This window comes from Fusarium tjaetaba (genome assembly GCF_013396195.1).
Source record: "Fusarium tjaetaba strain NRRL 66243 chromosome Unknown NRRL66243_c0000087, whole genome shotgun sequence".
Taxonomy (NCBI): domain Eukaryota; kingdom Fungi; phylum Ascomycota; class Sordariomycetes; order Hypocreales; family Nectriaceae; genus Fusarium; species Fusarium tjaetaba.
Genome location: NW_023501283.1, coordinates 145,400 through 171,203, shown reverse-complemented (window position 1 = coordinate 171,203; position 25,804 = coordinate 145,400). Strand labels below are relative to the sequence as shown.

General features: G+C 48.3%; 11 protein-coding genes across 11 annotated transcripts; 5 read left to right on the top strand and 6 right to left on the bottom strand.

The window, feature by feature from the left end:
* Window positions 1-78: 78 nt before the first annotated feature.
* On the top strand, window positions 79-1,000 carry FTJAE_4599 (ULK kinase; the record flags this gene model as incomplete). Its single annotated transcript, XM_037351018.1, has 2 exons — window positions 79-159; window positions 209-1,000. The coding sequence occupies 2 exons, from the start codon at window positions 79-81 to the stop codon at window positions 998-1,000; spliced, it is 873 nt and encodes a 290-aa protein (XP_037208311.1).
* Window positions 1,001-2,797: 1,797 nt separating this feature from the next.
* FTJAE_4598 (major facilitator superfamily transporter) lies at window positions 2,798-4,825 on the bottom strand (the record flags this gene model as incomplete). The annotated part of the gene is made up of 7 exons (XM_037351017.1): window positions 2,798-3,041; window positions 3,096-3,159; window positions 3,212-3,582; window positions 3,633-4,256; window positions 4,304-4,427; window positions 4,478-4,611; window positions 4,665-4,825. 7 exons carry the CDS (start codon window positions 4,823-4,825, stop codon window positions 2,798-2,800), a joined length of 1,722 nt encoding a protein of 573 aa, XP_037208310.1.
* A 558-nt stretch (window positions 4,826-5,383) lies between these two features.
* FTJAE_4597 (uncharacterized protein) lies at window positions 5,384-6,217 on the top strand (the record flags this gene model as incomplete). The annotated part of the gene is made up of 1 exon (XM_037351016.1): window positions 5,384-6,217. One exon carries the CDS (start codon window positions 5,384-5,386, stop codon window positions 6,215-6,217), a length of 834 nt encoding a protein of 277 aa, XP_037208309.1.
* A 111-nt stretch (window positions 6,218-6,328) lies between these two features.
* On the bottom strand, window positions 6,329-8,680 carry FTJAE_4596 (transcription factor; the record flags this gene model as incomplete). The annotated part of the gene is made up of 4 exons (XM_037351015.1): window positions 6,329-7,579; window positions 7,632-8,102; window positions 8,163-8,474; window positions 8,522-8,680. The coding sequence occupies 4 exons, from the start codon at window positions 8,678-8,680 to the stop codon at window positions 6,329-6,331; spliced, it is 2,193 nt and encodes a 730-aa protein (XP_037208308.1).
* A 601-nt stretch (window positions 8,681-9,281) lies between these two features.
* Window positions 9,282-10,367, top strand: FTJAE_4595 (oxidoreductase yulF; the record flags this gene model as incomplete). The annotated part of the gene is made up of 1 exon (XM_037351014.1): window positions 9,282-10,367. The coding sequence occupies one exon, from the start codon at window positions 9,282-9,284 to the stop codon at window positions 10,365-10,367; it is 1,086 nt and encodes a 361-aa protein (XP_037208307.1).
* A 110-nt stretch (window positions 10,368-10,477) lies between these two features.
* Window positions 10,478-12,702, bottom strand: FTJAE_4594 (transcriptional regulatory; the record flags this gene model as incomplete). The annotated part of the gene is made up of 5 exons (XM_037351013.1): window positions 10,478-10,822; window positions 10,874-11,787; window positions 11,856-12,301; window positions 12,357-12,424; window positions 12,469-12,702. The coding sequence occupies 5 exons, from the start codon at window positions 12,700-12,702 to the stop codon at window positions 10,478-10,480; spliced, it is 2,007 nt and encodes a 668-aa protein (XP_037208306.1).
* A 1,611-nt stretch (window positions 12,703-14,313) lies between these two features.
* FTJAE_4593 (uncharacterized protein) lies at window positions 14,314-14,874 on the bottom strand (the record flags this gene model as incomplete). Its single annotated transcript, XM_037351012.1, has 1 exon — window positions 14,314-14,874. One exon carries the CDS (start codon window positions 14,872-14,874, stop codon window positions 14,314-14,316), a length of 561 nt encoding a protein of 186 aa, XP_037208305.1.
* Window positions 14,875-16,450: 1,576 nt separating this feature from the next.
* On the top strand, window positions 16,451-17,552 carry FTJAE_4592 (CMGC CK2 kinase; the record flags this gene model as incomplete). Its single annotated transcript, XM_037351011.1, has 5 exons — window positions 16,451-16,481; window positions 16,531-16,566; window positions 16,624-16,799; window positions 16,856-17,050; window positions 17,097-17,552. 5 exons carry the CDS (start codon window positions 16,451-16,453, stop codon window positions 17,550-17,552), a joined length of 894 nt encoding a protein of 297 aa, XP_037208304.1.
* A 1,575-nt stretch (window positions 17,553-19,127) lies between these two features.
* Window positions 19,128-20,484, top strand: FTJAE_4591 (uncharacterized protein; the record flags this gene model as incomplete). The annotated part of the gene is made up of 2 exons (XM_037351010.1): window positions 19,128-19,888; window positions 19,935-20,484. 2 exons carry the CDS (start codon window positions 19,128-19,130, stop codon window positions 20,482-20,484), a joined length of 1,311 nt encoding a protein of 436 aa, XP_037208303.1.
* Window positions 20,485-20,581: 97 nt separating this feature from the next.
* FTJAE_4590 (uncharacterized protein) lies at window positions 20,582-21,550 on the bottom strand (the record flags this gene model as incomplete). The annotated part of the gene is made up of 1 exon (XM_037351009.1): window positions 20,582-21,550. One exon carries the CDS (start codon window positions 21,548-21,550, stop codon window positions 20,582-20,584), a length of 969 nt encoding a protein of 322 aa, XP_037208302.1.
* Window positions 21,551-24,517: 2,967 nt separating this feature from the next.
* On the bottom strand, window positions 24,518-25,285 carry FTJAE_4589 (alpha beta-hydrolase; the record flags this gene model as incomplete). Its single annotated transcript, XM_037351007.1, has 1 exon — window positions 24,518-25,285. The coding sequence occupies one exon, from the start codon at window positions 25,283-25,285 to the stop codon at window positions 24,518-24,520; it is 768 nt and encodes a 255-aa protein (XP_037208301.1).
* Window positions 25,286-25,804: the final 519 nt, after the last annotated feature.

The following is a 25,804-nucleotide window of genomic DNA, read 5'->3' as shown; positions in this document are numbered from 1 at the left end:
CTTGGTGAAGGCGGGTATGGGAAAGTCTACAAATACATCCAATATGCCAGCGGGCGAACCTTCGCCGGAAAGGCGATCATGCCATCGAAAAGTGATCCCAACGGTCAGAACACCATGGAGAGGGTGAAGAAAGAGTTCGCTTACATGTCAAGGGATTGTGTACGTTGCCTATCATATCTTGCAAGGTTTGTTCTGACAATTTGCACAGCGGTTTATCGTCGAAGTGCTGGGTATAGTCAAGGATGGGTTTGGGTCTCCGGTGATACTTATGCCGATATATCCTCTCGGAAGCTTAGCTGGCTGCACCCTCACTGAGAAAGAGTCTATTACCGCCTTCAGACAAATCCTTGTGGGACTCATGCAGCTGAAGGATTTTGACATATTGCATCGGGATATAAAACCAGGGAATATTTTAATCAGGAAGCGGACACCGAAAAGCTTCCAGATTGTCCTGGCAGACTTCGGTATCGCGGGTAAATACACAGAACAGTCTGACTACTTCTATGGAACCGCATGCTACAAAGCACCAGAAATCTTCGACGAGGAAGCGGAAGTAGCGGATGATAGGTCTGACGTATGGTCTACGGGCATTATTATGCTTGAGAAGATGTACGGCCTTGATAAAGAAAAGTTCCCCAAGCCGAAAAGCGAATCTGGAAGGGCGGAATGGTATGCCCGCTGGCAGGAGGAAGTGAAAAGGAAGGTTGAAAGCATTGACTCTAAGTCTGAGCCAGGAAGTTTGATGAAGATCATGCTTCAGAGAATCTTTGTTGGCTGTGACAAGAGAGTTGATGCTTCGCGATGCCACGGGGTTGGTTCTCGAATCAAGTTGTGGAGGAGGCATTCTATAAGACTTCGCGCGCGCTGGTGGAGGTCTTGGGTGAAATGGGTTGATGGAGTACCAGAAATGCGAAAACAGGAGAATCAGGGCGATAGGGAGAGGAAAAGAATGTTATTAGATACGGGTGAAGTCAACCTGCATGCATCAGATTTAGAATAGGATTATAGTAAAGTACAGTTCGTGTTTCTCAATACTTGGGAATAATGTTACAGTTGCATGGCTTTCCAAACTCACAAGTTGGAACTTCCGGCCAGACTATTTTCGCTTCCTCTGTTGCAGTCGATAGATCTAATGATGTATCAAATTCTTCTCGTCTTTCAAGCCTCGAGTTTGACGTGGTTCTTAGCAGGCGTCCTCGGCCAGGGGTGTTCTGAGGCAGTCTTGATGGTAGTACGGCTGGTAGGACATATAACGGCGAAGTCGCCATCTCAGTGCCACTATGAACTACTGGTGTAGATCCTGTGTCTGGCTTTTGTTGTTTTCTGCTTGAAGTTTCTGCCCCGGCGCCGGAATTACTCTGGGATGTATCTGGCGAAGACGGCGGGTCCTGGTTGTCTTTGACGGTCGCCTCAAAATGCTTCTGAGCAATCAAACAGGTTTCCTCTGCTGCTTTGGCACTTCTTTTACTTGCATTGGCTGCCACCTCACCCGCTATAGCGCTTCTTTTGCTTGCTTTGGCCGTTTGTCGCGTCGCAAAAGCTGTCACTCCATTTGTAATAGCCGCCATTGCTCCGAATATCCAAGCTGCAGTTGCATTTGAGATTTCGACAGATGAATTGACTTTCACTTGAACATTCGACGCTATTTTCATAGCTCCTGCTGTAGCAGTTAAGATGGAGGATGAGACGAAACCTGTGTTTGGCGAAGTGGTGTCGTATGGGGTTTGGGTCCTGGATTCCTGGCGCAGATCTAAATAACCTGGCTCTGGCTCAGCTCTTGGTACCTCATGCTCAATTCCTTTATGGCTCTGTTTTGCCTCTCCCGGAGAAATGTCCATTTGATCTTGCTTGCTTCCTTCACGGCAACTACCATGAGATGGCTGACATGCCTCTGAGACTTGTTGAATCACGTTGGCGCCGGTGGTTGCGTCACTTCGCGTTATAGTTATTTTCTCTCCAGATCTCCTGCCTTCAATCTTCACTTCTTGGCATCTATCTGACTCCTCTTGCAGTCTTTTTATCATACCCTAGTAAACACATTAGATTGCCATAAAACAGACGCCAATCAACAACACATGAACAGGAGCTTTACCGGAGTCAATCCACCATCATGCCTAACAACATAGAATGCTATCACAAAACCTAAAAATAGGTTTATGGGAAAGCTCCAGAATTCGAAGAGGTCAGGCTCGATGACTGTCATTTTGCGACTCTGGTGGAAACAGTCAATAAGGACTTGGGAGATAAAGAACGCGCAAGGCGGGGCAGACACACTTTATGCTGACAGGCGAATTTAGCTGGATGCCTAACATTTGCATATTCAAATATGCATTTATGAGATAAATCTGATTACTGTAATACATACAATTGCCAAGGCTCTGGATTGCGTGGTGCAGAGGCACACGGTACGCCCTCCTTAGGCACTGTTCCACTTGCACATTTGAGCACCCCCACCCACACGACTGATGGCGGATATTCTTTCTCGCAGTAAGCTTATCCATTGCTGGTGCTAATCTACTCAGCTGGCCACAGAGTTTGTAGCGTTCCAGCCTGCCTCTCAGCGAAAGGGTAAGTCTTACCCAGTATGCATCTCGTCTTCAAGGCTCTTACAGCGTTGCCAAGGGAGCTTTAACAAGCAATAATATATTAGTACTTTGTACTTCTGTATATTAACCTAACACTCACGTATCCTCGTGACCAAAAGTAAACGTTCGCTGATTACAGCCCATCAGTTAAACATTTTTCTACTGCATGCCCAGAAAGAATCCCGCTGCGAGAGATGGAAGCTTCAGGCAGTCTACTTTGCTATACGTGGATGTCTCTCCAACAAGAATAAAGAAGCCATCAAACCAGCAGCAGACATAGCTGTCATGAAAATATTCTGCAGATTATAGCCCTCAGCAAATGCTTTTCTCACGGCTAGCTGTTGGGACCGATCTAGATCATTTATCGCAGATACGAAGTCAAGAATAGCCGCTGCCTCCCCCGAAGAGACCAGATCGTTCAACTTGGGTTTTATGTGGTTGTTGAGTAGGGTAGCGCTACAGACCTGTCAGTAATTCATGTTTGGCAGGAACGTGACGTGTGAAAATTACCAGATTGCGAGTGAGACTGTTCCACCGAGAACACGGATCTGAGTCAATGCGCCCATCATCACAGCTTCATACAGTTAGTTAGCACTCCCAAATCTCACCGGTGAAAGGTTACCTACGCAGATTTGCTTCAGAAACCACCACCCTAGCAAAGGTTAAGACGGTAGCCAGACCCATACCAAATCCAACTCCCATCAACACCTCATATCCGTACTGAGCATCTGGCATGTCGGTTGCATCTGTAGACAGTGAGCATGTCAAGCCGACGCCCAAAACTTGTAGCACCGCAGCGAAGATTATCAGATATGCGGGCGGTACCCTGGCATTCCCAGTCAAGTAACCGGAGAGGACAGTTGCGGCAGGAGAAGTCAGCATCATAGGTAGTAGGATGATGCCAGCGCGAGACGGTGACATGCCATAAACTGCCTGCGCTCTTTGCGGAATATTGACGACCATTGAGACGAAAGGGAAGCCGACGAAACAGGTAGTTCTGTGTGGCCAGTTAGTGCCTGGGGAGAGGTCGAAGGGTGCATGGCTTACAGTAGCATGGCGCTTGAGATCCTATCCTTGCAAATACTCGGCGGGAATACAGGCTCTTGCTTGTTTGGCGACTTTTCGACGTGCACTTCCCAGAACCCAAAAGCGATGAAGACTGCAACTGCCAGGACCAGTGTGGCTATGACAATCGCGTTACTCCATGAGTATCGAGTGCCTCCCTCCTCGAGTGCGAACACAAGGAGAACAGAGGCTGCAAGGAGAAGGATTATTCCAAGTACGTCGATGCGGATCCAGTTCGAACGACGGACCTTTGCGCGCAGCACTTTCAGAAGTGAGAGGTTGGACGACTCTTCGGAAGCTGGCAGGAAAAAGCAAACCATGACAAATGCTATGGCTCCTCCAGGAAGACTATGATCTTGTGTCAGCATGTCACGATAGAGCATATAGGCAGAGTCGTACTTGAGAAGAAAAACCCAGCGCCAGGTTGAGTGCTGGCTGATAACACCGCCTAGGATGGGGCCCAGAACGCTTGCGGTGACGAAGACTGTCGACATGACGCCCATGTACTTTGCATATTTAGTGATTGGCACCAAGCTTGGAGCGATTGCGAGAATCATGGCATAGATGCCTGATGCGCCAATACCTTGAAACGCTCGAAGAATGATTCTGGAGGCTGTTAGTGAGGCATCATATTGGATGTGAGTGTTGCTTACAGGTCAACGACGTTGTTTGCAGCACCACAAAGACCAGAAAACAAGGTGAAGATGAGCAGCGCAAGCAAAAGCATCGTCTTCTTCCCGAAAACATCGCTAAGTTTGGCATAAATTGTCAGAAAGCCTGCAGCCGTCAGTAAAATATTATCCGTGAGGAAGAGGCGATTTGCGCACCCGTGTATGTCAACAAATATGATGTGATGATCCAATCACGAAGGATGAAGCCATTGAGGGCATTGGTGATGGAGACCAACGATGTACTAACGATGGTCGTCTCGAGTGTTGATAAGAAGAGACTGATCCAGAGCCTAGTACGGTAAGTTTGAAGCTGAAGAAGTAGCAGTTTTCGTAATTGACTCACGCTGCGCTCAAAGAATGAAGCTTCCAACCCGTCAGATATTCTTTATCGCCATTGTTTTCCTCCGGATCTGCTTCAGGGGAGGAGGCCGCCGCATTGTGGAGAATTGGCGTCGATCCTTTGTTCTGCAGCGTTGTTTTAGTGGGTTTAGGCTCTGTAGCCATTTCGTAGCTCGGTTCTTGGCTGCGACTTGTACGACGCTGCATTGCCAAAAAGACTTTGTGAGCAATCTCATTGCAAAGAAAAACAAGTCAAGCAAAGAACGAAACCCATTTTTGGGGACATGCGAAGATCAATCGGGCAATTTTAATTAGCTGAACGTTGGTAAACGCGAAGACGCGCAAGCGACCCTCCATGAATCCTTCCAGATATTAGATGACATGCTGTTGGCAGTGATGAGGCCAGAGTGTCCATGTCCAGCACGATCATTATCGCTTAATCCCTGTATTTCTTATCCTCCCGCAGTTATAATTAGATTCAAACAGCTTATCGCCTTTTATTATCCGTACCTGCAGATACATTCTCGCTTGGGGTCGTTTTGACCTATGCCCAGGCAAGCTTGCCCAGGGCAGAACAAGCGCGAAGCCGCTCGGATAAATCTTAGCCGACTCAATTCAACGGCGCAGCTCAGCCCAAGACTGAAGTCCTTCCGCGCAACCACCGTGGTCTGACTGAACAACATTCTGCAGATAAATTACTACTTCGAGTCAAGCTCTGTAACTATGTCGCAAGCATCTAAACCCCCACAAGACCTCTTCTTCAAGTCGTACAATGACACGTCGCCAACGACAATCGTCCTGCTCCATGGCCTCTTCAGCTGCAACCTCGAATGGGAGCACGTTATTCCCCACCTCAGCGATTATCATCTCATCGTCCCAGATCTTCCAAAACACTCTCAATCGCGAGAAATAGGGCACTGGTCAATTGAACTCGCCGCAGACTCTGTCGCACATCTCATCCGAAAACATGCCCACGGTGGAAAAGCGCACGTTGTTGGCCTTTCGCTGGGAGGCTTCACCACGATGGAATTAATTCGCCGACATCCAGACCTCGTCAAATCAGCATTCGTCACTGGCTCAACCCCATTCCGACCGTGGCAAGTCTGGGCAGCAGAAAGACCCAGCCTTCTTCATTATGGTCTTAAACTCGTTTTAAATAGCGGCTTTTATACTCTCAGCGTCTGGATGAAGGGTCTCAAGGATCACACCCAGCTCAAGAACGAGATCGCCGTCAATAATGACTGGAACTTGGTCAAAGACGCTTACGCCGGGCTTGCCAAGTGGCAGCATGAAGATGTGAAATCAGTCGCTGAGAAGGACAAGCGGATATTGGCAGCTGCTGGAGATCAAGGTGATGATTTTGATGGAGCGAAGGAAATGGCTCTGACTTTTCGCAATGAAGGACGCCTGGATGGAAAGAAGAGTACCGCGGTTCTTATTAAGGGGGCTATCCATGCATGGAATTTGCAATTTCCAGAATTGTTTGCCGAAGGTATCAAAGCTTGGGTTGAAGAGAAGCCTCTTCCTCAAGATTTTGTAAATTTGATTGACGGCTGAAGTGATGAGGATGTTTAACTTGCGTGATACAGAATAGATACATTAACCATTATGGAATCAGAACTCCCAAAAAACCCTCGTCCTGCGCACATTACCCGTTGAAACGTGATCCTACCATGTAGTACTGTTGAAGAAGCCGAAGAACGGAAGAACTGGCGTCTGCGGCGTCTGCGCGTCCATACTGTCCATGGTTGGAAGATTACCAGCCATGGACCAGTCACTAGTCATAGTCGGGCTTTGAAACATGTCCGTCGAAGCACTCCCGTTTGTGCCCATCTGCATCTGATCCATCCCTCCTAGGCCACCACCGTTCGTGGGCTGAAAGGGCATCTCTCTAGGGCTCATCCATGACAGTCCAGCCTGCGAGACAGCAATCCGAAGCTTCTGCACACATTCAGGAACCTCAAAAGGAGTTCCAAGTTGCTCCAGCGCCCTTTGTCGTGGTTCCCAAGCTTTCAGCAATAATCTCGCTAGCTGAAAGTTCTTATGCTGGGATAGATTCCAGAGCTCTTCATGATGACGATAAAACCTATCGAAAAGACTCCATGTTCGCTCTGTGAAAGAACCAACAGGTGAGCGATGAACGAGTTGACCCGCGAGAAAGATGAGCGAATCGAAGTGAAAGTGCGACTTTGATGAGTACGCAAAAGGACCGTTTGCTACGAGATCATGAAGCGCCTGCTCATTCTCATTGTGCGCAAGCCAGATCCGAAAGAAGTTATCGTGAGAATTCTTGACTTCAGTCCCCCATTCTGGTGTTTTTTCCATCGGCGTCGCCATCGTTCTGACTTCTCGCAAGATATGAGGCCTGAACGCCAGTGCGAAGACATGAAGCGGACCTCCTGCCGGATCACAGTACTTCTCCTCGGCCTCGCTCATCTTTTTGTCGAATTCATCAGCTAGAAGTTTCAGCTTGTCCAATGATTCGTGATAGAGATCATATTCAGGCGTTCCAGGCTCCACGTCTTGACCTCCCAGCAGAAGGTGTTCGAAATCGGACATCTGATGATCTTTGACGAAGTGAACGATCTCATAGAGAAGGAGAGCAAAGGCCATTTCTGTGGTACCCTGCTTGTTCTGTATCACCTTGGACTCTGGGGAAAAGTCCGAGTCGTTGATGTTGTGGGGAAGCTTGGTGTCGCAACCCAGCGGTAGAAGCGTTGGGTTCATTCCAGATGTTGCGGCGTACATGCAGTCCAGGATGATGATTCGCCACCATACTCGACGACGCATCTCTGTGTCGAAAGGTGTCAGGCCAAGTGCTTCTCCATCCCGGTGCACGCCCATCTTGTGAGCTATGCGAATAACGACGCCGCTGAGAACCCATACGGCGTCGTGATTGCTGCGGCCTAGTAAAGCGATCTGCAAAATGATTAGCTATACAGTGCATCTTGGTCAGTGGCTGTATCCTTACCAAGTATAAAACCAGAGCTTGAAGAACGACCATATCATAGTTCCTCAGAAAATTGACCTTGTTCAGCGCCATCTTCAAGCCTTGTGTGAATATCTGCAACGCTTTATCTTTATGCAAGCCCAGCATCGTCATCGCTTCCTCTCCCGTCAGGGTGACGGCAGAAACCAGATAAATAGCATATAAAAGCGCTCGGTTCTTGTGCGATATATCAGAGTGGTTTGTCATTGCACCAATTACCAAATGTTCTGTAGTTGGAGTATGGATCATTTTGGTTATAGGATTGACTCTCTCGAGAAACACCTGCCATAGGCGAAGGATCTGGAAAGGCAGCGGAGCTTGATCATTGATACTCAAGGCCGAAGTCCTGGCTAAAAGAAGATCATCGTCTTCGTGGGGGGCGGGTGAGTCGATTGGATGGCAGGTCTCCTCATCTGACGTGTCCTCATCAAGAATATGACGCATTTCTGAGATCTATGCACTGGCGGTTAGCAAAGAGGCTCATGAACTGCATATCGGAAAGGGATATCGGACATTCTCGTGTATTCTGCCCCAGATGTAGCTGTCCAGGAATTTGTACCCGCCATTCCGAACGACCAACTTGCCAGGACCAGTTGGTGTCTGAGCGCCGTGTCCGTTAGATTGAGCCGGTGAAGACCTGGCAGATATTTCCATCGGATCATGGGGCGTCAGTCCATTTGCGTCAGAACTTTGCTTTGGCGAGTCTTGGGAAGTGTACTGCTCCAGCAGCGCCTCGAGGTTCTTGATCCTCTCTTGCAGTAGCGCATTTGGCGCTCTTCTCTTGCGAGCTGGAGCTGGCGTTGATGGCACGCATGGTACATTGGCCTGAACCTTTTAGTTCCAAATTCATATTCTGGATCTTGAGAGCATACCTTTATGCAGTTGTTGCAAGGAAAGACTCGATTGCATTTCACCTTGCGGTGCTGACAGTGGTTGCACGCCAAGACCCGAGGCGTTTTGGGCGCTGGCGCGGAGGCATCGGAATGATAAGGCGAGTCTTGAAGCTGCTGGAAATCCGATCCGCCATTCATGATTACCGACTACTATTCTTCAACACTTTAATAATCTCGGTGAGTGGGTATATCAGATTGTACGTAGAAGTATTGTAAGAGTTGGAAATCTCGAGGTGTCGGTATTTCCGTGACGTGATAAACTCGGTATCTCGGGCTCTTATACGACCCCGGTCACGGCATTATGAGGGTTCGATACACCAGCCAATCAGCTGCGTCTCGGCAATTTCTACATGGTTCTGATAGATACCGAATTGTTATGCAAACGGCTCACTCGGCATCACCTTTTATTACGCCCATGCGATATCTCGTCTTGTTGATGTTCTGCAGGGACGGGAAAAGTAGATGGGCGACAGATTCACCTCACGTAATCCACTAATGCACTCTTCCGCCCTTATTCCCTTAGACTCGCCGACAATTGCCAGATTGAGGTAACACTCCAAATGCTGTGCCACCAAATGGTCTCCCAAATGTCAATTTTCAGGTTACGGACTTCTCACCGTCATCGCCATGATGTCACGTACTTGCAGCTATAAGAGAGTCATCGTTTCGCTACCACACTCAGCTTTCCTGTAAAGAATATTTTCCTTTTTCATCAGCGTCCAGCATCAACTCGTTCGCCATGTCTGCTCCACTTGGTCTCGCTGTCGTGGGGACGAACTGGATCACCAACTCTTTTGTGCAATCATGCCATGAGAGCAAACTGTTTACCCTCACTGCTGTGTATTCAAGAAAGCTCGATACAGCAAATAATTTCATCTCTGAAACTCCCTCAATCAAAGATGCTTCTGGAGTGGAAGCTTACGATGACCTGGACACCATGCTGTCCAAAGGTTCCAATATCGATGTCGTGTACATCGCGTCACCCAACTCGCTGCATTATGAGCAGGGTATCAAAGCTCTGAATGCTGGCAAACACGTCATCATGGAAAAGCCCTTCGCCTCCAACATGAAAGAGCTCGAAGCTCTTTACAAGCTCGCCGATTCAAAAGGTCTCTTCATTTTAGAGGCTTATCGTCATATTCAAGAGCCCAACTTCAAAACACTCCAGAGGCTACTTGATGATGAGAAGATTAGGATGGAGAAGTTTGGGAAGGTTTATGGCGCAAGCCTCTCGATGGCAGTGTATTCCCCATTGTTCGGAGACATCACAGAAGGCAACGTTCCAAATGTTGCATCCCCTAAGTTCAGTGGAGGCTGTCTATGGGATATGGGTTGCTATCCTGTCACTTTCGCTGTCCGACTCTTTGGCAAACCCTCATCTCAGACATATTTCCCTGTCATTCTCGAAACAGGTGTCGATGGCGGTGGTCTCATCGTGTTCCAATACACGCCCGAGTCTTCAAAGCACCAGCAGAGCTTTACACTATCGGCCCGCACAAGCAAGATTTATGACTCGCATGCACCAACTGAGATCTACTGTGAGAAGGGAACCATCAAGATCTTTGGTGGTCAGGCTTCCAATGTTACAGACATCTGCACTCTAGAGTTCATCCCAAGAGGATCTCAAGAGTCTGAGGAGTTGGGAGATACTAGCCCTGAGTATACAGATATGTTGAACTTGACTTGGGAGGCCAAGGAGCTTGGGCGTATCATTAAAGACAGTGATCGTGAAGCTGAAGCTGACTTGAGGGCACTCAGTCGAAGCGTTCTCACAGTGATGGAGGATATGAGGAGAAAGAACGGCATTGTGTTTGGTAGTGATTGATTATCGGCGTGTCATGCTCAAGATCAAGACATAATGTTGCAGGAGGAACAGGTGCCTATTTATAGAAAATTCACGACTTACTTTTTTGTACCCGATCTTCCAAGTCGATATCAATCTGCCTTTTCGGGAGCTGCCCAATTTTGCACCATGTTCGGAATTTCGTCACCGAGAGTCATGTCGCCATCAACAAACGAGATACTAAAGACATCAACACCTTCTGCAAATCCACCAAAGCCACTAAAGTCAAACATGTCGGTCGATAAAGCCCAATCGGCTTCAACCGAGGTTTGACCTGCCAGTGTCGGGCTTCCAGGTCTCGTTGGAGTTGACAAGGATGTGTAGTCGACGCTTTGCCATAGAGCTTTGACGTCTCCAGGGGTTCGTTCGACGTTTGATGGGGAGAGCTCTGGTCCGCGAGTCTCGCACTGGCTGTGGAATCTCTCCAGTCGTTTTACCTGTGAGGATTAGGGTCATAATTCCGATTTGCATCAAGAGGACGGGCTTACCATTAAAGCAGCATGGTTCCAGTAGCATGACAGGTCTTGTAGTGATTCCATAGCAGCGCGGTAATGCTTCTGGCTCTCCTCCCGAATATGGTCCCTCTCGTCATTCAAAGACAAAGCATGGATTGTTCCAGCAACCATGATACAGTATCCATAAATAGAAGTTAGTATAGGCACGTTCTGGCTTTTCATATCTAGTAACCCCGTGATACTCTTCGCATGAGTCCTACACTTTTCCCAGGCCGTCTTCATGAACACTGACGGTGCCTTTTGTTTACCAGACTGAAGCCGTTGTTGAATCAGGAATGGGTGGTGAAGTAAACAGTGAGATAGATGGAACATGGCCTTGGCGAATATGAAGGAGCTGGCGAGTAGTTGATCAACGACACCATCAACCGTGCATCGTTGCTTGAGGCTTTCTGTCGGGTCTTCATTCATTCCAAAGTAGTGTTCTGCTTGGAGCAATGCCGATGATAGAGTGGCGTAAGGCGCTGTTGAGGACCAAGGAAGTCCCGTATGAGATGTTTGGGTATCGTGTAACACGTAATGCGAGACACGCCCAAGAATAGATGCCATTACATTGATGAGACCAAGCGAGCAGCACCCGTCAATAGCCTCTTGTTCCACGCAATCACCGGTCAGCTCGTCGAGAAAGGGTGTCTTTTCTTCACGCCCCTCCTTGAATGCATCTTCTGAGCATGGCAAAGTGACCTTGCACTCCTCGTCCCGGATGGCGGAGAATCGTCCACGAGAAAGACTGATGAGTTTGTCTTGAAGATACAGTGACCAGAAGGTTCGTTTTCGCTCCTCACGCTCCGCTAGAGGTAGTGATGGATCGGGTTCCAGGTGGAACTTATTATTCTGGGCAAGACGGATAGCAAAACCCTGCTTCATATGGGCTTGGGTACAGAGACCGGCTAGACGATCCAGTTTGTTAATAGCTTTTCAGGATATGAACAACGTCGTTCATGATGAATTGACTCACCTGGAACCTCAGTGCTTACTATTAATATGATGGTTTGGATGACTGTCAAGATCTTTTCAGGGGGCGCATTACCAGTCCAAGGAAGTTCCATAGTCTCCCAGGCCTTGGCAGCGTAACTAGATGCATCGTCGGAACAGTTGACTTGAGTGACTGGTAGAGATGAGTATCGCCTTGCCGCTGACAAGAATCCCCAGAGAAGATAGGTTGGCAATGTGTCATCTGCTAATTTTTGCCGAAAGGTTGGTTCGTGAAAGAGGGAGTAAGGTTGGCTGTGACAGTAGCGGAAGTAGACATCGGCAGCAAAGAGAAGGGAGCTTGGTTGAGGGCGTTCGCTGGTGTGAGATTGTATGGTGGAGGGGGTTTGAAGAAGAACGGGGGCTGGGGTGTTGGCTTGGTAGTGAGTACGTTTGTTCGGTGGTTGCTGATTTGTGACCAGCGGCAGCAGTCTATGGTCTGATCAGAATGGGATCACCAACTTGTGTAAGACGTAATCGCTCTGACCTTTCGACTGTAGCTTGCAGCGTTGATATCTGATCCTCTAAAGAAGCAAACCTTGACGAGATGTTATCCTAACCGGTCAGTATCACCACCCCAACAACAGTGGACCACATACCATGATAGCCTCAGGCACGTCCCCCAAAGCAGGCTGAACAGCCAAATTCGTCGTCCTTCTAAGACTCCTCCCATCCTCCGCATAAACACAAGGCTGTCCAAGGCGATTACAAAACTGACATATCGGTTTCTCACCCGTGCAGCGAACTTTCTTCTTCCTGCAATTGAGGCAGGCTTGGCGAATTCTCTTGCGACGGCTCTCAGGCCCGTCTGAGTCGTCGTGGGAGTCTGACATTATGGGCTGGAGGGTTTTGCTGATTCGATAAGGGAGATTCAGGATGGGTTAAGGGACGGGGCTTGAGGTGCGTGTTTGCGGGAATGCGGGCGGCGCGGCTATACACGGTTGTGTAATGCCGTGTTGCGGTCCGATACCCGCCACCTCTCGCAGATCAGCCAAACTTTGAGTTTCTTTATATGTGAGATATCGCAGTAAGACTTATGCATGTTATAACCGATTGCTTTGACCTTGTAAAGTCTTGAGAAACTGTTTTCTGTCGCCATGTCAGATATTCCAGCATCAACAGAAGTGCAGCAGTATACCCGGAGCACAAATGGGCGCCGGAAACGCAGAGCTCGGAGAGCTTGCCTAACGTGCAGGTCTCGAAAGGTCCGATGCGATGTGATGCAAAAGTCGCCTTGCAGTAACTGTCAATGGAGCTCGTGCGAGTGTGTAGTGATAGGGCCTCGTCAGTCACCGTCAGTGAAGTTCCAGAGTCCGCAAACCGTATTAGTATCACTGACAAACATAGTTGCAAGAACAAAGCATCCAACAAAGCATCCAAACAACCCAAAAAGGAAGAAGTCCCCATTGAGGCCACGCGCGATAGTGTAGACTATCCATATTCTCCGTCGTCGTCGGATATCGAGATCAAGGACGAAGAGTTCAGATGTGAGTCAAGCTCATCACGGGCCGCTGTTCTCTGGCATCATTGCGGGATTCTTACTAACAGCTGAAAACTAGTCTTTGAGACTCCGTATCCTGCTTTGGACGATATTCTTTCACCTTTAACCCCTGTTTCACAACTTGAAGATGAATATTGTTTCGGTCCGCGATACGCTAGCAGCCATGCAGATCAGACTTCCAGCATTGCCCGGAACTACTCAAGCGCAACACCTCTATCATCCCCCGCCTCTTCTGAGATATCGAAAGAACAAGAGTCAGACCCCATTATTTGGTATGCTGGCGATGCAATGAGCGACGACTTAATAAGCAGCCTGTTAGCGCTTCCATTTGACAATTTAAGACACATCTGAAGGCCTTGTCATTGAGAAACCCAATAAGCCCGGACCGAACCCCGAGACCGGACCGGCACTAATTATCACCTCCAACCAAATAATTCTTAACTATCTTCGGTCGTAATGAGAGTGATATTGCTTGGACTCTGATCTCGTCCTGAAACATTCCGGTTGATTGCCATAGTTACAGGTCAGACAGCACCAGCCATGCTGAGGTCTGATCGCGGCTAATGACCCCCGGCCCCTACAACAATTTTTACCCCAAATTTTGGCAGACATTCGGTGTCAATTGCCAAGATGACGCACGTGGATCTGCAAACAATGGAACTGGGGAATGCAAACAATCGGGGCTGCTGCCGAGACTGTCTTCGCTCGGCTATGCATCAATGGAATAACGGCCCGGCGAAAAGCATGTCAATGACATTTGAGCACGCTGGGGTCAAGAAAGTCAGGCAATTACAGAAAGGCTACAGTAGCCACAACGCTTGTATTGAGTATTTTTATAGTAAAACTAGAGACCAGTACACCAGGCCAAACGAATCGAAAAGCCAAGACGCCGTCACCCACGGGTATTGTCCGTTATTATTCCCCCCAACAGGCATGAAGGTTCTTACAGCATCATGACACCAGCAAGACCAGCGACAGCGAGGACGGCAACAGCCTTGATGGAGTTGACGCCAGCAGCGTTGCCCTTGTCGGCGGTGGAGCTAGAAGCAGCAGCGTCGCTGGACTGAGAAGCATCGCCGCTGGAAGAAGAGCCAGTCTCCTTGGCCCAAGTGACCTTGTCGCAAATGGTGGCAGTCTCCTTGAGGTCGGCGATGCGAGAGCTGACCTCAGGGACGTCGCTGCAGGCCTCGAGAAGAGAGGAAATGCCATCCTTCTGGTCGATGTACCAAGAGCTGAGCTTGGAAGCGTAGGAAGTGTACTCCTTGGCCATGGAGCCAGTGACGGCGGGGATGACACATTGATCGGTCACAGTCATGAGATCGGTCTGCTTGGCGAGGAAGCTCGCGAGCGTAGAGTCGGGAGTTGGGATGGCGGTGAGGTCGGGGAGGATGCTGGAGGCGACGGAAGCGCACTCCTTAGCATCGCGCTTCTCGAGGCGCTCGAGAGCAGGGTGCGAGGCAGCGACGACGGTCGCGCCGACAGTGAGGATGATGGCAGAGCGCATTATGATTGGGTATTATTAAAAGGGTGTTGGTGTTGGTTGTTGAAGCGGAGAGAATAAGGAGCGGATGGCTATTAACGAGAGTCTACTCAAAACAGATGGGATGGATGCGAGAACCAACAGAAGGATTCCAAGGGCTTTGTATTTAAGATTGTCTCAAGGCAAGACGAGGAGTCACGATTGTGGCGGTATTGTTAGCCTGGATTAAGGGGCTTCCTATTGTAGTTAATGTCTGGGCTATGTCTTATTTCCTGGCCCCGCACCTCGTAAAAAGGCTGAATGCCCTCACGAAACACCAAACATTTAGTGCCACGATCGGTCTGACCTCCATCTCTGTAGCTCGTGTTCAGCCGCACGACTATGTGCATCAATAACTCATTGTGTCCCGTTCAAAGACGGGAGGCGTTATGCCCGACTTCACAGTCACTGCATCCTTCACCCAGATCAGTTTCAGGACATCCAGGCCTTAATACCATAACGCATAACAAAGGATCAGGGCAGTAACAACACCCCTGCATGTTAAGTTTTCAGCTCATCAAACAACTTCACCTTGCCGTGCGTTAGGCAGTTTCACCCGTGGCCCTTACAGCCCCTTTAGCGCGCGCCAGATCATCCGGCCATCTCCTAACTGAGAATGCTTCGCGAGTTCTCACCGGCAGAGACTTGCCGTTCGCGCCTCTCACATGTGGAGCGACTCATTTAATTCCGCCTTATGCTACTGCAGCTTTTGGACATTCGTGTCACATGCCGACTTCAATTGGTGGTGAGTGATTGGAGGCGCAAGTTTCGACGGTTTATCTGTGCGAACCTGGTCGTTTTCCTATATCAGATAAGCTTAGTTCTTAGTGACTGGGTCTGCCCCAGAAATGAACTCCAGTCCCTGGCGTTGGTAACATGAGAAATTCAGCCTTGACAGTCTAACTTTCAGCTTTCGTTCACGGCGACTTCCGAGGAGCGGTTTCTCTTTCGTAACCCGACAAACCTAAAATGAAGAATTGCCGTGATTTTGAGCGACTCTTCGGCGAACAAGAGTGTCGTACTAACAACTGCCGGCGAGCTGTGAAGCTTCAGGGTAGGCAGAATAAGAAACCATCTGACAGCAGAATTCTTCAACTACTATTACTCTTGCTTAAATTGATGAGGGTCTTCTAGAAAAGCGAGTGGAAAGAATGTGTCTATTTTTTGTCACTTAAATTAGTTTCTGTTTCTTTCGTTGACTTGGATCGAACGGCCCCAGGCTCTGATGCGCTGTGTCTTTTTAGTTTTGTTTAGCCTCAGACAAGTTCTTACCAGCACAATTCACCACGGCGCTGGTCCTAATAGAGCTATTTATATTCCACCAATATGTAACGGTCACTGCAGATACAAACATCTTTACCATGAGACATCAAGGCTTCCTGTGTAACCCTCCAGCCTTTTCTGCATTTCGGCTGAATAAGCATCCATGGATGTCAGCCCTATGCGGGGTTTTTCTGCTTCATCAACAGCTCATCCTTGCACTGGATGTCGAGCATCGGCGATCATGAAACCAAGATTCTGAGGGACGAAAAAAACGGATCTACGCCTGAATGCCGTCAAGATGGCGCCAATCCGCCCGGAGTCGGGGGCTGGTGAGTCTGGGGTACAGTTGGCTGCAGCTTTGTTGCTGACAATTGGCAGGACAGTTCTATGACATGTCGCCCCCAAAGCGATTAGGTAATTCTAATCCTCAGACTAGCCCTCACTTGATAAACACTAACACGATTGATATAGGACGAGGGAGGCATGCAATCGTCTTCGAAGGTCGTGATCCAAGCGGTCGCATCTATGCTATGAAGCTATTCAAGCAAGACAGCAGAGCTAGGATCCGTCGCGAACTCGAGATATTGCAATATCTCGGAAATGGTCCAAACATCATCAAGTTTATTGACGCCGTCCAAGGTGAGGAGGTTCGCATACACTTCAAACCCCAGTCCTGAGCCAAGATTGACCTCATGAGGCATAGGGGTCCGACATCGGTATCGTTCTCGAATACGTAGACAACACAGATTTTCGAACGCTGTATCCTCGTTTTAATGACCTGGACATTCGCTATTACACGCGCGAGCTTCTGAGAGCTTTGGACTTCGCCCATAGCCAAGGCGTCATGCACCGTGATGTTAGACCGCACAACGTGGTGATTGACCACGAAAACAGAAAGGTGCGACTTGTAATGACCAAATCCGACTCATACTGACGCATTGCAGCTCCGACTGATAGGCTGGAGCTCAGCAGACTTCTACCGACCCGACGAAGACTTGGACACCTGCGTAGGTCTCTGGAAGCCACCAGAGCTTCTTCTCAGCTACGAACGATACGACTTCAGCATAGACATGTGGTGCTTCGGGGCCATGCTCGCATCCATGATCTTCAGAAAGGAACCCTTCTTCCACGGGTCTTCGCTTCTTGATCAACTAAGACGCATTGCTGAAGTCCTTGGCACAGACAAACTGTTCCGCTTTATCAATGAGTATGACCTTGAGTTAAATGATGAGGAACTTGAAGCTCTGGGCCAACATCATGAGCAAGCTTGGACTGATTTCATCAATTCGGATAATGAAAGACTTGTATCTGATGAAGCTCTGAGTCTTATTGACCAGCTTCTACGATTTGACCCGAAGGCGAGTAGTATCCTGCGAGGGCTAGGTGGTACGATGTGCTAATGTGTATATCTAGAAACGACTGACGACTGCTGAGGCTCTTAGGCACCCATATTATGAGATGTCGCTTACTGAATCACGAGCAGATCAAATGAGTAGGTGGACCTAGAGCAGGCCAGTAGAAGAGGAACCATAGAAGGTATCCCCGTTATCTAATAGGCCGCATGGGCTGGCCCAAGTTGCTGTACCAGCCCAACTTCTGGAATACCACTAGTTGTTTACCGTGGATAATATTTGTACTTATTCCCGATCCCTTGGATTATTTTAGGGGGATAAGGACCCCATATCGCTTAATGACCCCATTTTACAAAAATCCACTCAGGAACAAAAACTGCCAAAAAAGCGTGCGTCATCCGGAATTCGAATCCGAGCCTCAACTTTTCTCAATGGAAGAGTTGAATCCTAACCCCTAGACCAATGACGCTTTGAGTTATACTTTGATGAAAACAGCCGGTTGCTAATGTGCAACATCACGGGGACCCTAGTGAACTGATACAGGAGCCTGGCAGCAACCTGGTGATGCTTCAATGTTGGAACTTGCCCGTAATGCATAAATCAAGAGTCTCATACAATCGTAACAGGACGTATTTTCCAGTCTTTTGGATAGCAACCCCTAGACTTGCTCGGAGACTTATTCCCAACGAAACTGCACCACGAGTTCTAATCTAATCGATCCTCGGTCTGAACTTAGCGACATCTCAGGAATTTCATAAGATGCGGAACATACAAAAGAAGATGACTTTTGTTTAATTGTCGTGTCTTCAGGACATGATCACTATTGGTGAGGGAAAGCCATGTCAAGGGAGGATCCACAGTATGATTCTCGATGGCATGGTTGCCAGCCGTTGGAAAGCGGTTCCAAGATCTGTTGCATCTTCAAAACGAGATCCAAATGGGAGAGTCATTTCATTCACCTAGTAATTCGAGTAAGGCGAGATCGGTCTACGGTAGCGGATGCTGCACCTGCCATATAGCGCAGAGTCTCATTATCACCCGCTTGTTAGACGCCCCAATGATGCGGCATTGTCTCGGAATTTCCATCGGTGCCAAATCAAGGGCGAGAACATATCAACTGATCCATTTATACAGCGTATCATGATTGGAGTAGAGAAATGTAACTGTCTTGGTCACCATACGCCACGAACTGACCCTTGGTTATTGACTATCTCATCGCCCGCAGATCGGCCGCTTCCTGGCCCATCTCCAACATTTAAATCTGGCCTACCAGGAAAGATGATGCTATTCAGTTAAATAACCTAAATCCATCAATTTATTCCCATGCTGAGTGGTCGGAAAGGGTGCGGATGCTCGCTCCGGGTAGGGATCTCCAACGACATCGGAATCATAAGAATCGGGGCCGCGCATTTCTTGTTGCAATGGTGCTCATATTTCTGAGCTTCAACTGCAGGAACCTGGTATGATGACTTGTCTCCTATGAACGCAGGAAAGCTAACTGGCCTCTGCATACAGGACATCAATAATGCATCGAATCCCTCCCACTTACTAGCTTCCTCGCAACGAATCTCCAGACTTCACTACCTCGTCCCCGCAAATGTCGCCTACCGTCAAGTATGCGCAATGGTGACTTCGGCACTCGCCAACCGATACTCTATACCGACGATTCTAGGCTACAGAGGAGAAACCTTTTTAGATACGCAAAAGGCACATATTGCAAAATTGCGCGCCATTAAAAATTATCTGGACAATGCGGGGGGAGCCTCTGACGATCTTGTTATTATTGTTGACGGATTCGATGTGCTGGCTCAACTACCCGCGGAGGTCATGATGCAGCGATACTTTACACTCATGACCGAAGCAGATCAGAGGCTTGCTGACCAACGGGGAATCAGTGTCAAGGAGCTTCATCGAACTGGAGTAAGGCAGACTCTTCTATGGGGAACGGATAAGGGATGCTGGCCCGAGAGCGAAACGGATCCGAGGTGTTGGCTTGTTCCATTCTCAGTACAGCCTCGGCTCACATGGGGACCCAAAACGGATACTGGAGATCTCCAGGATAGCGACTCGCGGTTTCTAAACTCAGGCACAGTCATAGGTCCACTGGATGACCTTCTCAAGTTCATCGACGCCGCGTTATCACTGATCCAAGACGATTCGGATCAGAACTTCCTCTTCCGAGACTCTGATCAGTTTTATATCGCGGCTTTGTATGCTCGTCAGGAATATCAGAGAATGCGAGACTTGAACGGGGGCGACTTTCCTGAGGATATTGCTGGGAGGGATGTACCCAGACCGAAAGGCGGCAAAGATGATGTGACTGAATATCACGTTGCCGTGGATTCCGACTATGCGTTCACGCAAACAGATTGCCATAATTACAGGTCTGTCCCTTAATCGCGAATTTACTACCGTTGACTGACGGGAAAGATTTATCCATAAGCTTCCGTACGACAATTATGACTTGACAGCCACTATCAAGGATGCTACGCTGGAAGATGAGCCAAGATCCCGCCCATACAAGATTCAAATGCCTGCAGCCATCTACCAGGCATTACACAGAGTGTATGATTCACTTCCCACAGAAGACCGACCAGCAATTTCAGCACAAAATTGTATTCGTAGTCTTAGACTTGGCACGAACATCGGTACACGAGTGATCTTTGCGTTCTATCACAACGCATGCGACAAAGCCAGGTTCGTCGACACATTTCACGGCGCATGGTTCTACCCTCTGGTCCGACCTCCTCTCCGAGCCGCTGTCAGAGCGATTCAGAATGGACATCCGATCAGCCCAGAACCTATTGACAGAAGACTTTGGGTTGCTGCACGGCAGTACCCGAAAATTGATCTCGATGAGTACAGAGGGGTCTTTGCTGGTGCACCGGGGGATAAGTTTATACCGCTGCAGGAATTTTGCAGCGAGGATATCGAGTCTGCTATTGGGAATGATACGGATGATCCGTTGACTGGACTCTGATGAATTACGGCTGACGTATCAAGTTTGGATGATTAACGAGCGTATTGTTCCTACAGCCGGCGTATTGCTACACTATCTTGACGCGTTTCATGAATGCTCACTCTTTTTCTCCATCAACCCAATCGGGGTCGATATCGACATCATCACCATCCAGGCTTACCTTTCCACTCTTGACGAGCTCAGCCCACATAGTGGCCTGTAGTCTTTCAGCAAACGCATCTTCCCCTGGGACACCATAATCGACATCCCTTCCGCAGTGGATCATAGCCATGAACCCCTTCTTAGCAAGTTGCGCAAGTGAAGTATCGGGGTGGTGGCTAATCTTTTGGAAGCGACTTCTCCAAAACAGCCACCGTGCCATGCTGAATCCGGCCTTGTCGACGCGCTGGTCCTGCGCAAGGGGGCCAAGATTCAGTGACGACTGCTGTTTGTCTGCTTTCAGAACGCAGTCCTTGAGCAACGCGTGAGGACACATCTCCATCCATACAGCTGCGCCAGGCAGAAACTTGGCAGTGCAGTCGTCGCTGGTCTCAAGGGCCTCGCGCATATACCAAAGCGCAGTCGAGGAGATCTGTTCTTCGCATATACCAGCAGCCAAGACCTTGGCAGAGAAAGTAGCAAGGCTTCGTAACTCAGCCTCTGAACCTTCTTTCACCAGCTCTTCCCAGAACACCTGTAAACTCTGTGCAAAACCATAGGATTCCCAGTTTCCTGCGACATGCCGCCCATTGTAAAGCTCTTTATACACAAGATCAAACTGCCTTGTCCACAATAATAGAAGGACGAGCCGATCTTGGAACAAGCTTTCACTGTCTATAGCGGCGCTGGCTTTGAAGAACATATTCCACAAGACGTCAAGATTCTTCTGTACCGTGGGGAATTCTGCCATTGGCCTGTTGAGGGGCTCTTTGATGAAGTGAAAAGCAAAACTCTTGATAGATATGAGAAGATCTTGCTTCTCCTTGTCACTTGCTAAGTCTTGAAGATCTTCTGCAAAACCCTTCAAGACTTCATGTCTAAAGCGTTCGTCGTGGTTGACGTCAGAGTCGTTCTGAGATAAAGTCATAATAATTTATGAGATTGAAAGTGAAACTTTCCAATTTTGATATGCGATAATGTGTATCGTGTGATCAGATTCATGAAGGGATGAAATGACAAGTGAGATGCCTTTTATATGAACAAGTATTTGGTACTGCCTGAGGCGACAACTCTAGACAGCAGTCGAAAGAGATCTTCTTGAAATTACATCTATTGAGACTATTTGTCCTTTTTTTTTTTTTTTTTGCAACTTCTTTACTATTAACATTACGAAATTAGAGCTTACTTCGCATTGTTGGCGTTGGAGGTGGGGGTTAGACATCGTGGGTAAAATGCGGTGATTGGTCACTCTATACGCCATTGCAGGCCGCGAAGGATCAGACATGATAAGATAAAGACGAGAGCCATATCTAAAAGTATATTATATGAGTCGGGTAAAGTATCGCTTTGGAGGGCTGTTTCTGGTCAAGTAGGGTATTTTAGTGTCGGAAAATTGGGCTGCTCTTGAGAACGTTCCAAGTGATGGTTGAAACCCCGTCCAGAATTTCTTGTCACTTGGCAAGTTGACATGAGCTCAGCCTTTTAGGAGAGGAGGGATCCATCAGGGCTGTATATTTCCCTGGAAACAACAATCTTTGCGGCGCTATTCTTTGTCTAGCCACTGACGACTATAATAGCACTGTATCTCGCGGAGTGGCCTTGGTCTCCACCTCCGATGTTTTTTGCACCAGAGGTTGTCAAGCTCAGAGGCCCGCTGGATAAGGTCGTAATAATCCAGGAAACACTCAACTGGCGCCGGTATGTAGCCCTGAACAGGCAGACCCAGGAAGAACACTGTGTCATCCGTGTCTGAACTTTTCGGCTTAACGAGGAAGTAAAGGTGTCTGATCGACTCGAAAAAAGAAAAGACGAACAAGGCTGCGTATGGAAAAGTGAGACTTGGGAAGGGGGGTGAGGGAGCCCATGCACGATATTCCTCCCAGTTTCTAACAAGCCGAATGGCAACGTTGTGAAATGAGGCAAGGGTATCTCTGGTAGAAAAGAGGTGTCGTAGTAGAGACATCTGCATTGAGGCTGGAGTAGTAAACCCCCTATTGCCGTGGTCATGGCTGAGTCCGCGCATCGACTCGATGCACAAAATGTCGTGTGCGGGATTGCATCTTATTCTTATATAGCCCGCTTCTGGCCCCTCTGGTTGTGCAATGATGATGAACTTTGGGTATCTCAAGAGATAGACTCTGCGAGCATTGCAACAAGCCAGGCTCAGTCTGTGCGACTCCCTAAATGTATCAGTTTCAAGTCCTTGAGTGCTGAAACGTCCGCCAGTCATGCACATATTAGACCAAGAGGGAGGAAAACGATAATCGTAGCCGAATGCCATGTAGACCCTAATATTGATAAACCTTGAAGTGGCGTCAAAGGCGGCTTCCCAGATAATGAATTGGAGCTCTGCCGGTAAACGAGAAAATCGATAGAATGAGGATAAGTCCGATGAGGACTCGGCTTTCGACTCGGGATCGCTGGCTGGAAGATCTTGCATCGCTGAAAAGAAAACAATAAGATGAAAGGCCGGAGTTACATCCAAGGTTGAGAATAGACGGTTTTTTTTATCATGAAGTTGGAAGTTCGTCCGCGAGTTTAAGCTCTCACAGTCGAACTGGTTCCCTGAAGCATAATTCTTATCACGCCTCGTTTTCTGTCTACTGGTCACAAAAAAGGTTTTCTATTGCGATGTAAGCCTCCAGTCACGAGTCTCAACAGAAGATAAAACAGTTGGCTCAAACTTCAACCATTATGCCATAACGCCTCACCAATTGCTAGAGCTACCAAGCAAAGTCACGGACATTTCAGTTCATAAAAGAGTTCGATGGCTTGGCATAAGTAAAGGAAGTCAACGTGCGGCTTTTTTTTTTTTTTTTTTCATTTACAAAAAAAGAAGAAGAAAAAAGAAAAAAGTTCCTCATTATGAGCGAAATTCCCCAGCACTTTAGCTTTTTTGTTAGAGGTTTCCAGCGGAAGAAGGGTCTTGACAAAACCTCATCTGTTTGGTGTTGCTACTGGCAAGATAATTTACATTGAAAGTCAAAGTGGCCAGAGCCAATAGCCTGACGGCATCCATGGGGATTTCTTCCATTCTAGAGATACTTCTAAAGATTTACGCAGTATGCATTGCCCACAAATGTCCGATTTCTGGGGTTTGCGCCCAGGATGATAGTTGGGTAGCTTGAAGGATCCTGCACAGCGACCTGTTCATTCGCGAACAGTGGCATCGTCTTGAGCCACCAATACGAAATCCTGTCACTTGATCAATGCATCCGTGGGTAAAGAATACTTGGGCTCGGTGAGTGGAGAAAAGAATACGACCCCATCACAAGTTCCCATTCTCCACAGGCTACGCCCGAATAGAAAACACAAATGTTGTTCTTGAGCTTGACATGCACATATTGCCTTCCAAAAGCTGAAGTTAATTGGTATTTCTCAGTGTGTTGGCTTGATATGTCTCGTTGAGACATCATAAGCTTTATCAATTAATGCTTCTTGAGTGTTGAAGTACCTATGTTGACGTGAGTCACGGAGCTTCTGGCAAGAGCTAGGCCTATCACGACAATCTCGAAGGCTGACATGATAACTTCCTTGAAATTTCATGGATCACAGTCTACTGCAACATTAGCAGTTCGGGACCTACCTAACCAGCTACAGTTCTCAGGTAGTTGAACTGCAAAACTCTCTGTGAAGGTCCAAAGCTTCCTTCAGCCAGCTTCAATACCTCTTCTTTAGTTGCCAGGGGCCAGTAGTCCAGTTCAAAGACATCCAAAAGGACCTCATTAGTGATATAAGTTCATTGCGTACCGCTAATGTTCTTCATCGCTACCAATACTAAAGTCTGAGAAACATGTCTTCGTCCCACTCAAAGTCGCTATGGACAGAAAACTCCACGTGCTATCGAAATAGAAGAAAATATAAGCAGATGGTCGACAGACCTGCCCTGTCTATCTCATGAAGTGAACGCCTGGATAGCATCCTCCAGAATCTCGACAATCTCGTCAGGTTTACTCAACATCGGCAAATGCGCACTATCAATAATCCTTTTCGTGATATCCGCACCAACCTTTTCCGCGCCTCGGACGAGCATCTTCTGCGCTTCGTAAGGGTAAGCCCTATCATCCTTGGTCATGACCTGCCAGACAGGTACATCCCTCCATCCTTCGTAGGTCACCTCGTAACCTTCCGTCGAACCGGTCAAAGCGTGTTTGCTGAGCTTTCCAACCCAGTACTCGGCCTCTTCTGTCGGGAGATCGTGGTACATCATGTCGATCGGGTCGACTTTGATGACCATTAAATTGTTCTCATAGTCGGCTTCGCAAGTTGGTAGGGGCTTGCCGCCGAGAGCGTCCAGAAAGCAGGCCCCTTCGCGGACGAAACCGGTCGCAACATTGAAAAGCCCTATCACGCGACCAGTATTTCCATCTGCATCGGCAGATTTGCTTGTGAAGCCTCTCATGGCACTTTGTCCCACGGGTCCAGCATAGGAGTGCACTAAGATAACGACATCAAGTCCTTGCGACGCCTCTGCAGCGATGGCATCGGCGACAGCTTTAACGTCATGCGAGTAATTGACGTCGGTGCTTGTTGATTGGTTTGTCGGAAGTGCGACGGGAATACACTTGAACTCCTTAGCCTCCATGGCGGACATGATCTTGCCCCAACATTCAGGACTATGCCACGCGCCAGGCACAAAAATGAGGCTAGGTTTCTGGGCCATGTTGTAGACTGATTGGACGATATTGACTCGTGATTCGGTGAGGGAGGGGGAATAAGGGAGTGAGATTGTGCAGTTGGCTTACGATCTCTTTCCAAATCGTGGCTGGATCAAGGCAGCGGGGTTTGTCGTTCAGCTCGTTTATTCTCCTCGAAAAGGGTTAGTTGCTGACAGGCTGGACGCCATTCACGTCCACTCAAAAGTGACTCTGTCGTTGGTAGTGGAGACTGTAGTTCATTGCCAAGGCGTTAGTGATCTATCTTGCATTCGCCCGAAGCCTGTCATGAGATGTTAGCGCTTTAGCTTTGACCAGTCTAGACTATCCCAACCAAATCGCTCATCCTGTAGCTACCTACAATCCTTGAATCCCGTGAGTGGCTTCCCGATACCTCGTCAACGCCTGTCTTTGAAGCAAAACTCCTCCCTCAATTCACTGAAAGTCACATCTCATCAGCCCATCGCCGATCATCTTCCCTGGATCTTTCTGAACACACGCTCAAGCCTGTCAGCATGAGTACAACG